The 14,970-nt window shown below is 46.5% G+C and overlaps 1 protein-coding gene across 1 annotated transcript in view; it reads right to left on the bottom strand.

Annotated features, from left to right (window-relative positions):
- CYTH3 (cytohesin 3) overlaps positions 1-9,073 on the bottom strand; it is a 158,066-nt gene extending 148,993 nt beyond the window's left edge. The window contains exon 1 of the mRNA XM_063708092.1: positions 9,034-9,073. Coding sequence (XP_063564162.1) covers positions 9,034-9,058 — 25 coding nt within the window. The 5' untranslated portion in view covers positions 9,059-9,073. The remainder of the gene's footprint in view (positions 1-9,033) is intronic.
- Positions 9,074-14,970: the final 5,897 nt, after the last annotated feature.

The following is a 14,970-nucleotide window of genomic DNA, read 5'->3' as shown; positions in this document are numbered from 1 at the left end:
GCAGCTCTCGACTGGGCTTCCAGAAACGCCCAGAGGCTGGTGTGGCCGCAGTCAAAAGGGAGGCAGGAGAGGTCAGAGAACAGGGCATGGAGGAAGCAGGGGCCAGGAGGCATTGTTAGGACTTTGATTTTCAATCTGAGTCAGAAGGGCAGCCAGGAGCTTTTGTGCAGAACATCAGATCAATTTCAAGAAAGTAGCAGACACAGAGTTCTGTTTTCAGGATTTAAGGTAGCTTGAAACCTGAAGTTGCTTTTCCCTGCTGTTTAATTTACACCAGCAACAGGAGACTCCTAGAATTAAACTAGGGGTTAGGAAGTTACAGGCCATGAAGAAAACGTGAGGAAGTTACAGGCCATTAAGAAAATACCAGGCAGTGGCTCAGGCCTGTAATCCCAGCACTTTGGGAGGCCAAGGCAGGTGGATCACTTGAGGTCAGGAGTTCAAGACCAGCCTGGGTGACAGAGTGAGACTTCATCTCAAAAAAAAAAAAAAAAAAAAGAGAGAGAACTTTATGAAAACATAATAAGTCATTAGTCCACATTGCTAATTTCTCAGTTAAAAGCATGAGCTCTGTTAAACTTGGAAGTTGTCTTGGCTGCTGCTGCTTTTTATTTAATTTTTTTTAAATAGGGATGGGGTCTTGCTATGTTGCCAGGGCTAGTCTCAAACTCCTGGGCTCAAGCGATCCTCCTGCCTCAGCCTCCCAAAATGCTGGGATTACAGGTTAGAGCCTCTGGGAACCCATACAATAGAATATTAATCAGCCTTTAAAAGGAAACTGGGCAAACTGCTCACTGGAATAAAATCTCTTTTCTCCAAATTCCTTTTCAGGAAACTTTTGTTTACATATGCCAGTCACAGAGAAGACAAATACTGTGTGATTCCATTTGTATGAGGTCCCTAGAGTAGTCAAATTCATAGAAACAGAAAGTAGAATGGTGGTTACCAGGAGTCAAGAGGAGAAAGAATGCTGAATTGTTTTTGTTTTTTGAGATCGAGTCTCACTCTGTCACCCAGGCTGGAGTGCTGTGGCCCGATCTTGGCTCACTGCAACCTCTGCCTCCTGGGTTCAAGTGGTTCTCCTGCCTCAGCCTCCCGAGTAGCTGGGATTACAGGCACGCGCCACCATGCCCGGTGAATTTTTTTGTATTTTAGGTAGAGACGGGGTTTCACCATGTTGGCCAGGCTGGTCTGGAACTCCTGATCTCAGGTAATCTGCCCGCCTTGGCCTCCCAAAGTGCTGGGATTGCAGGCGTGAGCCACCACGCCTGGCCTGAATCGTTTAATGGATAGAGAGTTCCATTTTGCAACTTATTCAAAATTCTGGAGATTGGTTGCACCACAGCGTGAATATACTTAACTCCACCGAACTGTACACATAAAAATGTTTAAGACAATAAATTTCATGTTATGTATTTTTGCTTACAATTAAAAGAAAATATATGGGAGCAGATATAAATTTCCTCAGGATTTAGAAAATCTATTTCATCAACATTTTTAAAACCTTTCTTCCATTTTAACATACGTATATTTTATGATGTTCTTTGGAATTTTATTGAATTATTTTCAATATATCTATCAATTTGTTATGTCAAAAATAAAGTTCCGACCAGGCGCGGGGTGGCTCACGCCTGTAATCCCAGCACTTTGGGAGGCTGAGGTGGGTGGATCACCTGAGGTCAGGAGTTCAAGATTAGCCTGACCAACATGGTGAAACCGCATCTCTACTAAAAATACAAAAAAGTAGCCAGGCGTGGTGGGAGGCACCTGTAATCCCAGCTACTCGGGAGGCTGAGGCAGGAGAATTGCTAGAACCCAGGAGGTGGAGGTTGCAGTGAGCTGAGATCACATCATTGCACTCCAGCCTGGGCGACAGAGCTAGACTTTGCCTCAAAAATTAATCAATTAAGTAATTAATTAAAGTTCTATCATGTGATCTGATAAATTTATTTTATTTTATTTGAGACAGAGTCTCTCTCTCTGTTGCCCAGGCTGGAGTGCAGTGGTGCGATCTCGGCTCATTGCAACCTCTGCCTCCCAGGGTCAAGCGATTCTCCTGCCTCAGCCACCCGAGTAGCTGGGACTACAGGTGTGTGCACCACACCCAGTCAATTTTTTGTATTTTTAGTAGAGAGAGAGTTGTTGGCCAGGCTGATTTTGAACCCCTGACCTCAAGTGATCCCCCCGCCTCGGTCTCCCAAAGTGCTGGGATTACAGGCGTGAGCCACCGTGCCTGGCCCAATCTGATAAATTTATTAGATAATTCAAGACATCTGTGTACACCACTGTTTCACAAAGTGTAGTCCATAAACTGGGGTGCCTGAATAGATGCTGGGGACCCTAGGAGAATCTGCATCTTTGCAGATTGGGGGATTACACTTGGCCATCTGTACTTCTGTTAAGTTTTTCCAGTGATTTTTATCACCAGTCAAGCTTGAGAGCTACTGATACAGTTTATACAACCGAAGTTAGGGAACGCTCCAAATAAAACAAACATTTTGCATGGTTTGGAATAAAACACTAGGGAGTCGACGAAAGTGACAATGACCTTATGTAATTTTCTGTTGTTAAAAGAGCACGAAGTCTTCCAAATGTCAAATACAAAAATGAATCCCATGAGGATAATAGCCCCCAAGGGGTGATAATTTACAAACGCTAGATCTAGGAACTTCAGTGAACTTAATTTTTATTCGTCTAATTTCATGTGTAACAACTGCTCTGGACATAAAGAAGAAAATGTTGTTAAGTTGTCAGGGCATTTCAGTTATCACATCTGCCATTATTCCATCAGTTCCAAGGGCCAATTGGGCTCATTAGTCTGCCAGAAATATCCCATGTCCATGTACAGAGGAATGGTTAAACATTATAGTATGTCCATTCAATGGAATATTACTCAACCATAAAAAGGAATGAAGCACTGATTCATGCTACAACACTGATGAGCCTCAAACACGTTATGCTAAGTGAAAGAAGCCAGACACAAAAGGCTCACATATTGTATGATTTTATTTATATGAAATATTCAAGGCCAGGCGCGGTGGCTCAAGCCTGTAATCCTAGCACTTTGGGAGGCCGAGGTGGGTGGATCATGAGGTCAGGAGATCGAGACCATCCTGGCTAACACGGTGAAACCCCATCTCTACTAAAAATACAAAAAATTAGCCAGGCATGGTGGCGGGCACCTGTAGTCCCAGCTACTCGGGAGGCTGAGGCAGGAGAATGGCATGAACCCAGGAGGCGGAGCTTGCAGTCAGCCGAGATTGTGCCACTGCACTCCAGCCTGGGCAACAAAGCGAGACTCCGTCTCAAAAAAAAAAAAAAAATTCAAAATAAGAAAAGCCATAGAAGCTAGATGCAGTGGCACACACCTGTAGTCCCAGCACTTTGAGAGGCAGGAGGATCTCTTGAGTCTAGGAGGTTGAGGCTGCAGTGAGCTGTGACTGCACCACTTCAGTCCAGCCTGGGGAGCAGTGAGACCTCATCTCAAAAGAAAATAAAAGAAATCCGGCCGGGTGCACTGGCTCACGCCTGTAATGCCAGCACTTTGGGAGGCTGAGGCAGGCAGATCATGAGGTCAGGAAATCAAGACCATCCTGGCTAACACAGTGAAACCGCATCTCTACTAAAAACACAAAAAAATTAGCCGAGCGTGTTGGCAGGCGCCTGTAGTCCCAACTACTTGTAGTCCCAGCTACTCGGGAGGCTGAGGCAGGAGAATGGCGTGAACCCAGGAGGCCGAGCTTGCAGTGAGCCGAGATCGCACCACTGCACCCCAGCCTGGGCGACACAGCCAGACTCCGTCTCAAAAAAAAAAAAAAGAAAAGAAAAGAAATCCATATTCCCTGGCAAGCAGACTCAGAAAAAAAATAAAAATAAAAAGGAAAGAAATCCATAGAAAAATAATATAGATTGGTGGTTGCCAGTTAAGGGTGGGTGAAATGGGGAGCAATTGCTTAATGGGTACAGGTTTCCTTTTGGGGTGATGTTTTGGAACTAGATAGAGGTAGTATTTGCACAAAGTATATTAAATGCCACTGGAATTGTTTACTTTAAAATGGTAAATTTGGCCAGATGTGGTGGCTCACGCCTGCAACCTCAACTCTTTGGGGGACTGAGGTTGAAGGATTGCTTGAGCTCAAGAGTTCAAGTCCAGACTGGGCAACAGAGCAAGACCCTGTCTCTCCAAAAAAAACAAAAAAATAGTAATTACCTGGGCATAATGGCATGAAACTATAGTCCCAGGTACTTAGGAGGCTGAGGCAGGAGAATTGCCTGAGCGCAGTTCAAGTTGCAGTGAGCTATGATCGCACCACTGCACTCCAGTCTGGGTGACAAAGCAAGACCCTGTCTCAAAACAAAACAACACAAAAAAACAAAAAAACACAGGCTGGGTGCAGTGGCTCACGTCTGTAATCCCAGCACTTTGGGAGGCTGAGGCAGGAGGATCACCTGAACCCAGGAGGCGAAGGTTTCAGTGAGCCAAGGCCTCACCATTTCACTCTAGCCTAGGCAACAGGAGTAAAACCCTGTCTCAAAAAAAAAAAAGGCACACAAGCATGTGAGATTAGCAACCATGAGGCTGAAAATTAACTTTGTTTTGTTGTTTTGGGTTTTTTGTTGTTGTTGTTGTTTTGTTTTTTTGGAATGGAGTCTTGCTCTGTTGCCCAGGCTGGAGTGCAGTGGTGCCATCGCGGCTCACTGCAAGCTCCACCTCCCGGGTTCACGCCCATTCTCCTGCCTCAGCCTCCTGTGGTGGTTTTTTTTTTTTTTTTTTGGAAGAGATGGGGAGCAGTGGTCTCTGCATGTTGCCCAGGCTGGTCTCGAACTCCTGGCCTCAAGCGATCCTCCTGTCTTGGTCTCCCAAAGTGCTGGGTTCCAGGTCTGAGCCACAGTGCCCAGCAAAAATCAGTATTTAATGTTAATTTTTACCAGGCTGCTAGCTAGAAAAAAAAAGTACTAACCATGGTGCTGAGGGCCCCAGATCACCATAAATGGGCCTACTGAAGATCACTGCATTTTTTCTTTTTTTTGAGACGGAGTCTTGCTCTGTCGCCCAGGCTGCAGTGCAGTGGTGCAATCTCAGCTCACTGCAAGCTCCGCCTCCCAGGTTCACGTCATTCTCCTGCCTCAGCCTTCCGAGTAGCTGGGACTACGGGCGCCTGCCACCACACCCGGCTAATTTTTTTGTATTTTTAGTAGAGACAGGGTTTCACTGTGTTAACCAGGATGGTCTCAATCTCCTGACCTTGTGATCCACCCGCCTCGGCCTCCCAAAGTGCTGGGATTACAGGCATGAGACACCGCACTGGGCCAATTCTCCTGCCTCAGTCTCCTGGGTAGCTGAGATTACAGGCACATGCCACCACACCCCGACTAATTTTTGTATTTTTAGTAGAGACAGGGTTTTGCCATATTGGCCAGGCTGGTCTTGAACTCCCGACCTCAAGTGATCGTCTCACCTCAGCCTCCCAAAGTGGAGGATTACAGGTGTGAGCCACCGCACCTGGCCAGATCACTGCATTTATCTGGACAGTAACTTTTAGGCCTGCTATGAGACCTGACAACTACTTAAAATGCCACTTGAGTTATTTATTTTTAAATTTGTTTATTTATTTATTTATATTTTTGTATTTGTTTTTGAGACAGAGTTTCACTCTGCCACGCAGGCTGGAGTGCAGTGGCGTGATCGTGGCTCACTGCAGCCTTGACTTTCTGGGTTCAAGCCATCCTCCTGCCCCAGCCTCCCAAAGTGCTGGGATCACAGGTGTGAGCCACTGCGCCAGGCCAACGCTATTTTACAAAGAAAGCAGCTGAGGGTCAGAAAGGTTAAGTCCCTTGCCAGGGTCATAAGCAAGAAGTGGTGGAGGTGGGATTCAAACCCTGATCTAGGTCTATATGATTCCCAAGACCTCCTCCTGAAGCATCACATTGGCAAATGGGGTGTGCGTGTGTAAATAGTTTTCACTGCGGTAAAATACACACAACATAATATTTACCATCTTAACCCCCTTTTCTTTTCTTTCCGTTTTTTTTGTTGTTGTTGTTGTTTTTCTTTTTTTGAGATGGAGTTTCACTGTGCCACCCAGGCTGGAGTGCAGTGGTGCGATCTCGGCTCACTACAACCTCCGCCTCCAGGGTTCAAGAGATTCTCCCACCTTAGCCTCCCTAGTAGCTAGGATTACAGGCACGCGCCAACACGCCCAACTAATTTTCTGTATGTTTAGTACAGATGGGGTTTCACCATGTTGGCCAGGCTGGTCTTGAACTCCTGGCCTCAAGTGATCCGCCCACCTAGGCCTCCCAAAGTGCTGGGATCACAGGCACAAGCCACTGCGCCCGGCCCATCTTAACCCTTTTTAAGTGCACAGTTCAGTGGCATTAAGCACAATGACATTGTTGTGCAGCCACCATCGTCCCCATCCATCTCCAGGACTTTTTCATCTTCTCAAACAGAAACTGTGTCCCCGCTAAACACTCGCTCCCCTCTCCCCTTCTCCTATCCCCTGGCAGCCATCGTTCTACTTACTGTCTCTCCGGAGTTGTCTCTTCTAGGAACTTCATGTAAGTGGAATCCTACAATATTTGTCCTTTTATGCCTGGCTTATTTCACTGTGCATGTTTGGAAGGGTGGGTTTGTTTTCTAAGTAAAAAAGCAGCTTCATGCGCTTCCCAAAAGGAAATACTGTGTTTGCTTTGAAGACAAAGCCTATAGCAGGGCGTGGTGGCAGGCGCCTGTAGTCCCAGCTACTCGGGAGGCTGAAGCAGGAGAATGGCGTGAACCTGAGAGGCGGAGCTTGCAGTGAGCCGAGACCGCGCCACTGCACTCCAGCCTGGGCGACAGAGCGAGACTCCGTCTCAAAAAAAAAAAAAAAAAAAAAAGACAAAGCCTAACTCTGGACCTTTGGCCGCTAGGGTTGAGGGAGGTTGACACTGCCCCACTAAAACAGTGGGGAGAGCCCTGTGGCCAGATTATTCCCAAAGACACAGAACTGGATCAGACCCACTGAGCGACCAGCAGATGTACAGAGCTGACTCAAAAAGTTAGAGGACTATTTTTTTTTCTTTTTTCTTTTTTGAGACGTAGTCTCGCTCCGTCACCAGGCTGGAGGGCAGTGGTGCGATCTCAGCTCACTACAACCTCCGCCTCCGGGGTTCAAGTGATTCTCCTGCCTCAGCCTCCCAAGTAGCTGGGACTACAGGCGCCCGCTACCACACCCGGCTAATTTATGTATTTTAGTAGAGATGGGGTTTCACCATGTTGGCCGGGCTGGTCTCGAACTCCTGACCTCGTGATTTGTCAGCCTCGGCCTCCCAAAGTGCTGGGATTACAGGTGTGAGCCACTGTGCCTGGCCGACTATTTCTTTTTTTTTCCGAGATGGAGTCTCGCTCTGTCACCCAGGTTGGAGTGCAGTGGCACAATCTTGGCTCACTGCAAGCTCTGCCTCCCAGGCTCATGCCATTCTCCCACCTCAGCCTCGCAAGTAGCTGGTACTACAGGCGCCCACCACCACGCCTGGCTAATTTTTTTTTTTTTTTTTTTTGTATTGTTAGTAGAGACGGGGTTTCACCGTGTTAGCCAGGATGGTCTCGATCTCCTGACCTCGTGATCTGCTCGCCTCAGCCTCCCAAAGTGCTGGGATTACAGGTGTCAGCCACCGCGCCCGGCCTTGGCCGACTATTTCTTAATGTAACTTAAATTTTGGGCAACACAGTTTTGGGTCAGATATATACTACTTATCATCAATGAATGTAAGTTTTCCAGTTAAAAAAGACAAATTTTGGTTCCGGTAAGGAATTCAGTATTCATAGACATCCATAGAAATCTTCTTCTCTTTTTCTTCCTTTATTCTCTCACCCTGAGAGGTTCCCTGAACAGAAACATATCTCCTGTATTTACCAGATTTGAGCTATTTAACAAGTGGCTATTTTTGCTAATCTTTTGGATTAGTCTTTGTGACTGCCAGAGAAACACGGCCTTAAAAAGGAAATGTTTCTGCCTTAGAACTTCTACTGAGTTGAAAATAGTCATGATCGGTTAAAAAAAATAATGCTGCATAAGTACCCAAACGATTTGTCTCAAAACTGTTCCAGAGGGCTAAAAATAACTTCCAAACAAATAACAAAACCTGGGCAAGGCCCAGTGTAAGAAGCCAGACCCAGCCGGGTGTGGCAGCTCACACCTGTAATCCCAGCACTTTGGGAGGCTGAGGCAGGAGGATCTCTTGAGCTCAGGAGTTCGAGACCAGCCTGGGCAACATCATGAAACCCTGTCTCTACAAAAAACACAAAAATTAGCTGGGTGTGGTGCCATGTGCCTGTAATCCCAGCTACTCAAGAGGCTGAGGTAGGAGAACTGCTTGAGCCCAGGAGGCAGAAGTTGCAGTGGGCCAAAATCGACCCTGCCTCAAAAAAATAAATAAAATAAAACAAAATAAGCCGAAGCCAACAGATTCTCAGTTCTTGGCTTAGTTTACTCTGGAGCCAGGATCAAAGCTGATGCAGAGACTTATTCCTATCGTTGCCAAAGTGCAACAGAGCTTTTTACAGCCTTGGGTAGCAAAGAGCTAAGATGCATGATGTCAACATCAGGAAGTCTCGCCTGGGCAGTGTTTTCAGTTGGGGGAGGAGGACAATTCTTTTTTTTTTTTTTTTTTTTTTTGAGATGGAGTCTCGCTCTGTTGCCAGGCTGGAGTGCAGTGGCATGATCTTGGCTCACTGCACCCTCCGCCTCCCAGGTTCAAGCAATTCTCCTGCCTCAGCCTCCTGAGTAGCTGGGATTACAGATGCACGCCACCACACCCAGCTAATTTTTGTATTTTTAGTAGAGACGGGGTTTCACTGTGTTGGCCAGGATGGTCTCGATCTCTTGACCTCATGATCTGCCCACCTCGGCCTCCCAAAGTGCTGGGGTTACCAGCATGAGCCACTGTGCCCGGCCATCAACACACCCACTTAATAGCAAACCCAATTAATGTGGATTTTCCCCATTTGTCATCTTAAGTAACCGAGGCTGTGCCTACACTAGAACTTACAATAAAGCCAGGTGTGGTGGCGCATGCCTGTGGTCCTGGGTACTCGGGAGGCTGAGGCAGGAGGATCTCTTGAGCCTGGGAGGTCGAGGCTTCAGTGAGCTGTGATTGCACCACTGCACTCCAGCCTGGGTGACAGACGACGACCCTGTCTAAAACATAAATGGTATTTTATTTATTTTTAATAAATAAAAAATATTTATATGTTTAATAAATAAAATAATGCTTTATATATTAATATATAACATTTTAGACATTAAAATATTTTATTTATTATAAAATATAAATTTATTTTATATAATATGTAAAATATAATTATTTTATTATAAAATTAATAAATAATATTTTATTTATTTTTTAGAGACAGGGTCTTGCTCTGTCGCCCAGGCTGGAGTGCAGTGGCGCGATCTCGGCTCACTGCAACCTCCGCCTCCTGGGTTCACGCCATTCTCCTACCTCAGCCTCCCGAGTAGCTGGGACTACAGGTGCCACCACTATGCCTGGCTAATTTTTTGTATTTTTATTGGAGACGGGGTTTCACCCTGTTAGCCAGGATAGTCTCCATCTCCTGACGTCGTGATCCGCCCACCTCGGCCTCCCAAAGTGCTGGGATTACAGGAATGAGCCACCACGCCCGGCCATACCCGGCTAATTTTTATATTTTCCGTGGAGACGGGGTCTCGCCATGTTGGAGGGCATCATTATTAATATTCAAGCATGCTTTTTTATGAAGCAGAAACACCCAAGAGCGTCCAAATCCAGCCAATCTAACCTCTTTCGCTGCATAGTGTGGAAAAGCACGCTGTGCTTCCAAATGGAAGAAAATCACCTTAAAATGAAGGCGTTGAAGTTCTATTGTGAAGCAGGACGAGGAGTACCCTTCCCAGCTCATCTCCAGGGGACCTCACAGGCCTGGCAGGAAAACAGCCACTTCCTGCCCATGACTGTAAGATGTATTATGTCACTTGGGGAATAAGTTCCAAATCCTATTTTTGGGAAAAGAGGTAACGTTGGAGGCAGTAAGGGGGAGGCCAAGTCCAGCCTGGAGCTGGAAGGAGCCCAGAGACTCCTCAGTAAGCCTGCCGTTCCAGGGAGACAGACGCTTGCAAAACCTGCCTCCATTCCTCGAGCGGTTCCGCTCTCACGTTCTGAGGCCCCCAGTGGCTCTAGAGGGAGAGGGGGCGGTACAGGATGTTCTCATGAATCACCCCTTGTTCGATGAACTGTCCCGTTACCAGAGCCAAGGTCAAGCTTTAAACCTGAGTATGTATTTCCTCTGGAGTGTGCTAAAGCGTAAGTGCACTCTCCTACAAGTCACACGCTCAGGCTGCAGTGTAAGAGAAATTGAAGTTTTTCTTTGTTCTGTTTTTTTGAGACAGGGACTCACTCCGTCACCCAAGCTGGAGTGTAGTGGCACGAACGCGACTCACTACAGCATCAACTTCGCTGGTTCATGCAGTCCTCCCACCTCAGCTTCCCAAAGTGCTGGGATTACAGGCATGAGCCACCGTGCCCAGCCAAAAGTGAAGTTTTTCTTATCTTTCCTTTTTCTCTTTTTTTGAAACAGTTTCCCTCTTGTTGCCCAGGCTGGAGTGCAATGGAGCGATCTCGGCTCATTGCAACCTCCGCCTCCCGGGTTCAAGCGATTCTCCTGCCTCAGCCTCCCAAGCAGCTGGGATTACAGGCGCCTGCCACCACGCCAGGCTAATTTTTGTATTTTTAGTAGAAACAGAGTTTCACCATGTTGGCAAGGTTGGTTTCGAACTCCTGACCTCAGGTGATCCACCTGCCTCAGCCTCCCAAAGTGTTGGGACTACAGGCGTAAGCCACTGGGCCCAGCCAAAAAAGAAGTTTTTCAAAAGGTTTGAGACAATGAGACATTGAAACCAATTGCTATTGTGCAATAAAGTACTTAAAATGCAAAAGATTAAGCATGTATTTATTTATTTATTTATTTATTTATTTATTTTAGAGACAGGGTCTTGTTCCGTCACCCAGGCTGGAGTGCACTGGTGCAATCATAGCTGACTGCAGCTTTGAAAACTCCTGGGCTCAAGCAATCCTCCTGCCTCAGCCTCCCATAGTGCTAAGATTACAGGTGTGAGCCACCACCCCTAGCCTACATTTTAAAATATACCAAATAATATAAAATCAAGGCAAAGTGATGCTGCCATTCATGGGAAACCGACTAGGTACCTGGCACTGTGCTGAATTCTTACATCTTTTACTCAACAAGAACTAAGAAATACCTCGTAAACAAGATAAAAATAGGCAAAGACAGTCCCTTTTTGGAGAACAAAAGCTTACAGAAAATCATCTGCAGACTCACGATCTTTTTTTTCCATCAATTTGAGAAAATAGTGTCCTCTTATATTGATAGAGGGTGGTTAAAAGTAAGACAAAAAAATCACATACTCTAATGTATTAAAGCCAGATCTTTTCCTGAAGAGGCCAAGTTGTCCCGAGTATGTCTACAAGGGCTAAGAGGCTGTCCAATAGAACCTTCTGTGATGAGGGAATTGTTCTTTATGCGTACTAATACAGTAGTCACTGGCTGCATATAGCTATTGAGCACTTGAAATGTGACTGGTGTAAGTGGGGAACTGAATTTCAAATTTTATTTATTAAAAATTAGCAGCCAGGCGGCTAGGCGCAGTGGCTCACGCCTGTAATCCCAGCGCTTTGGGAGGCCAAGGCGGGCAGATCACGAGATCAGGAGATTGAAACCATCCTAGCTAACACGGTGAAACCCCGTCTCTACTAAAAATACAAAAAAAAAAAAAAAATTAGCCACGCATGGTGGCGGGCACCTGTAGTCCCAGCTACTCGGGAGGCTGAGGCAGGAGAATAGTGTGAACCTGGGAGACGGAGCTTGCAGTGAGCCGAGATCGCGCCACTGCACTCCAGCCTGGGCAATGGAGCGAGACTACGTCTCAAAAAATAAATAAATAAATAAATAAATTAGCAGCTAGGCACAATGGCTCACGCCTGATCCCAGCACTTTAGGAGGCTGAGGAAGGTGGCTCATTTGAGGTCAGGAGTTCGAGACCAGCCAGGCCAACATGGTGGAAACCCACGTCTCTATTAAAAATACAAAAATTAGCCGGGCATGGTGGTGCGTGCCTATAATCCCAGCTACTTGGAAGGCTGAGGCAGGAGAATCGCCTGAACCCAGGAGGTGGAAGTTGCAGTGAGCCGAGATCGCACCACTGCACACCAGCCTGGGTGACAGAGTAAGACTCCATCTCAAAAAAGTGAATAAATAAATAAATAAATAAATAAATAAATAAATAATAATGAAAGACAGTGGGGCCAGGCACGGTGGCCCATGCCTGTAATCCCAGAACTTTGGGAGGCTGAGGCAGGCGGATCACGAGATCAGGAGATCGAGACCATCCTGCCCAACATGGTGAAACCCCATGTCTACTAAAAATACAAAAATTAGCCGAGTGCGGTGGTGCACGTCTGTAGTCCCAGCTACTCGGGAGGCTGAGGCAGGAGAATCACTTAAACCCAGGAGGCGGAGGTTGCAGCGAGCCAAGATCGCACCACTGCACTCCAGCCTGGGTGACAAGAGGAAAATCTCTGTCTCAAAAAATAATAATAATAAATAAAAGACAGTAAGCTGAGTGTGATGGTTCATGCCTGTAATCCCAGCACTTTGGGAAGCCGAGGTGAGAGGATCACTTGAGGCCAACCAAGAGGTTGAGACCAGCCTGGGCAACATGGTGAGACACTCCCATCTCTGCCAAAAACATTAAAAATTAGCCAGGCATGGTGGCAAAAGCCTGTAGTTCCAGCCACTCAGGAGGCTGAGGCAGGAGGATCACTTGAGCCCAGGAGTTTGAGGCTGCAATGAGCAATGGTGGTGCCACTGCACTCCAACCTGGGTGACAGAGTGAGACCCTGTCTCAAAAAACAAACAAGCAACTCCCAGCTCTGCCAGTTCTGAGCAGTGACCTCACCTCCATGTCTTCAGCAGGAAAATGAAAACGACTGCTTTTCAGGACTGTTCTGAAGATGAGATAATATTACACCCAGCAGCTTCACCACCTGTTCACACCTAGAGGTGGGAGCTCATTGAATAGCTGCTATTAGCTGTTAAGATCATCAGTTGCCTGATTGCAGATGAAATATTCTTAGGAATTATGCCACTATTGTCAGTTTATCTCTTAATAACATATATTAGAAGAATAGTGAATATGGGAGAGAACTATGTGCATAAAGATATGAGCTTTTATAACAGAAAGATATGATTTTATAATATACTTATACCTGGCCGGGCGCAGTGGCTCATGCCTGTAATCCCAGCTCTTTGGGAGGCCGAGGCCGGAGGATCACCTGAGGTCAGCATTTCAAGACCAGTCTGTTCCAACATGGTGAAACCCCGTCTCTACTAAAAATACAAAAATTAGCCAGGCACGGTGGCTCACGCCTGTTATCCCAGCACTTTGCGAGGCCGAGGCAGGCAGATCACGAGGTCAAGAGATCGAGACCATCCTGCACATGGTGAAACCCTGTCTCTACTAAAAATACAAAAAATTAGCTGGGTGCGGTGGTGGGCGCCTGTAATCCCAGCCACTCGGGAGGCTTAGGCAGGAGAAAGGCATGAACCTGGGAGGCGGAGGTTGTGGTGAGCCGGATCTCGCCACTGCACCCCAGCCTGGGCAACAGAGCGAGACTCCATCTCAAAAAAATTAAATAAATAAAAGAAAAGAAAGAGCAATCATTTATTGATGTTATAGAACAATACAATAGCAGTTCTCAATCTTTTTTAGTAGATTCCAACATTTTAAGCACGTTTCACTACAAGCCACAAAAGAAATTTAAAGTTGTGATTTCTATAGTAAAAAATTGACTTTTTTTTTTTTTTTCTTGAGATAGGGTCTCGCTCTCCCTTGCAGGATGGAGGGCAGTGGCATGATCATGGCTCATTGCAGCCTCAACCTCCCAGGTTCAAGCAATCCTCTCACCTTGGCCTCCCAAGGTGTTGGGATTACCAGCGTGAGCCACCATGCTCGGCCATAATGGACTTGTTCTGTGTCACAGATTTCCCTGTAAGGGCCTCTAAGAGGCTCTCATGCAAAGGAACAGGCTGAGGAGTAACGCACTGTGGGCCCGCAAATCAGCACAGGTCCTCCCTGCCCCTGCCCCATCCACCTGAAAGGGCCCAGAAAAGCTCCCAACATTGGGAGCCTATGAACATCCTTGGCAGAAGTGAAAATTCTGACCAGCCCACTCTGAAGAAAACTACTGCTCTTTTAAATTTTTATCTTATTTTATATCATTTTATTTATCTTTTTGGTAGACATGGGGTCTCACTGTGTTGCCCAGGCTGATCTGGAATGCCTGGCCTCAAGTAGTCCTCCCACCTTGTCCTCCCAAAGTGTTGGGATTACAGGCGTGAGCCACCACGCCTGGCCCTAAAACTACTGTTCATGTTGGTGCAGTGTGAAAATGTGGTTTCTTACTGAAAGCCATGCACCAAAATAAAAAATAAACACAAAAACACATTTTACTTTTCTATCACATTTATCTTCTTTCTTTAAGCACCACCTATGGGTATTGAATTAAAGAGCTGCAACTGGGCCGGGTGCAGTGGCTCACGCCTGAAATCCCAGCACTTTGGGAGGCCGAGTCAGGCGGATCACTTGAGGTCAAGAGTTCGAGACCAGCCTGGCCAACATGGTGAAACCCCATCTCTACTAAAAACACAAAAATTAGCCAGGCATGGTGGTGGGCACCTGTAATCCCAGCTACTCAGGAGGCTGAGGCAGGAGAATTTTGCTTGAACCTGGGAGGCAGAGGTTGCAGTGAGCCGAGATCGTGCCATTGCACTTCAGCCTGGGCAACAAGAGCGAAGCTCCATCTCAAAATAAATTAAGTGAACAAATAAATAAAGAGCTGCAGCTGGGTGGGGTACAGTTGTTCACACCTGTA

Source organism: Gorilla gorilla, chromosome 6 (assembly GCF_029281585.2).
Source record: "Gorilla gorilla gorilla isolate KB3781 chromosome 6, NHGRI_mGorGor1-v2.1_pri, whole genome shotgun sequence".
NCBI classification, from domain to species: Eukaryota; Metazoa; Chordata; class Mammalia; order Primates; family Hominidae; genus Gorilla; species Gorilla gorilla.
This window is presented reverse-complemented; position numbering and strand designations above follow the sequence as displayed.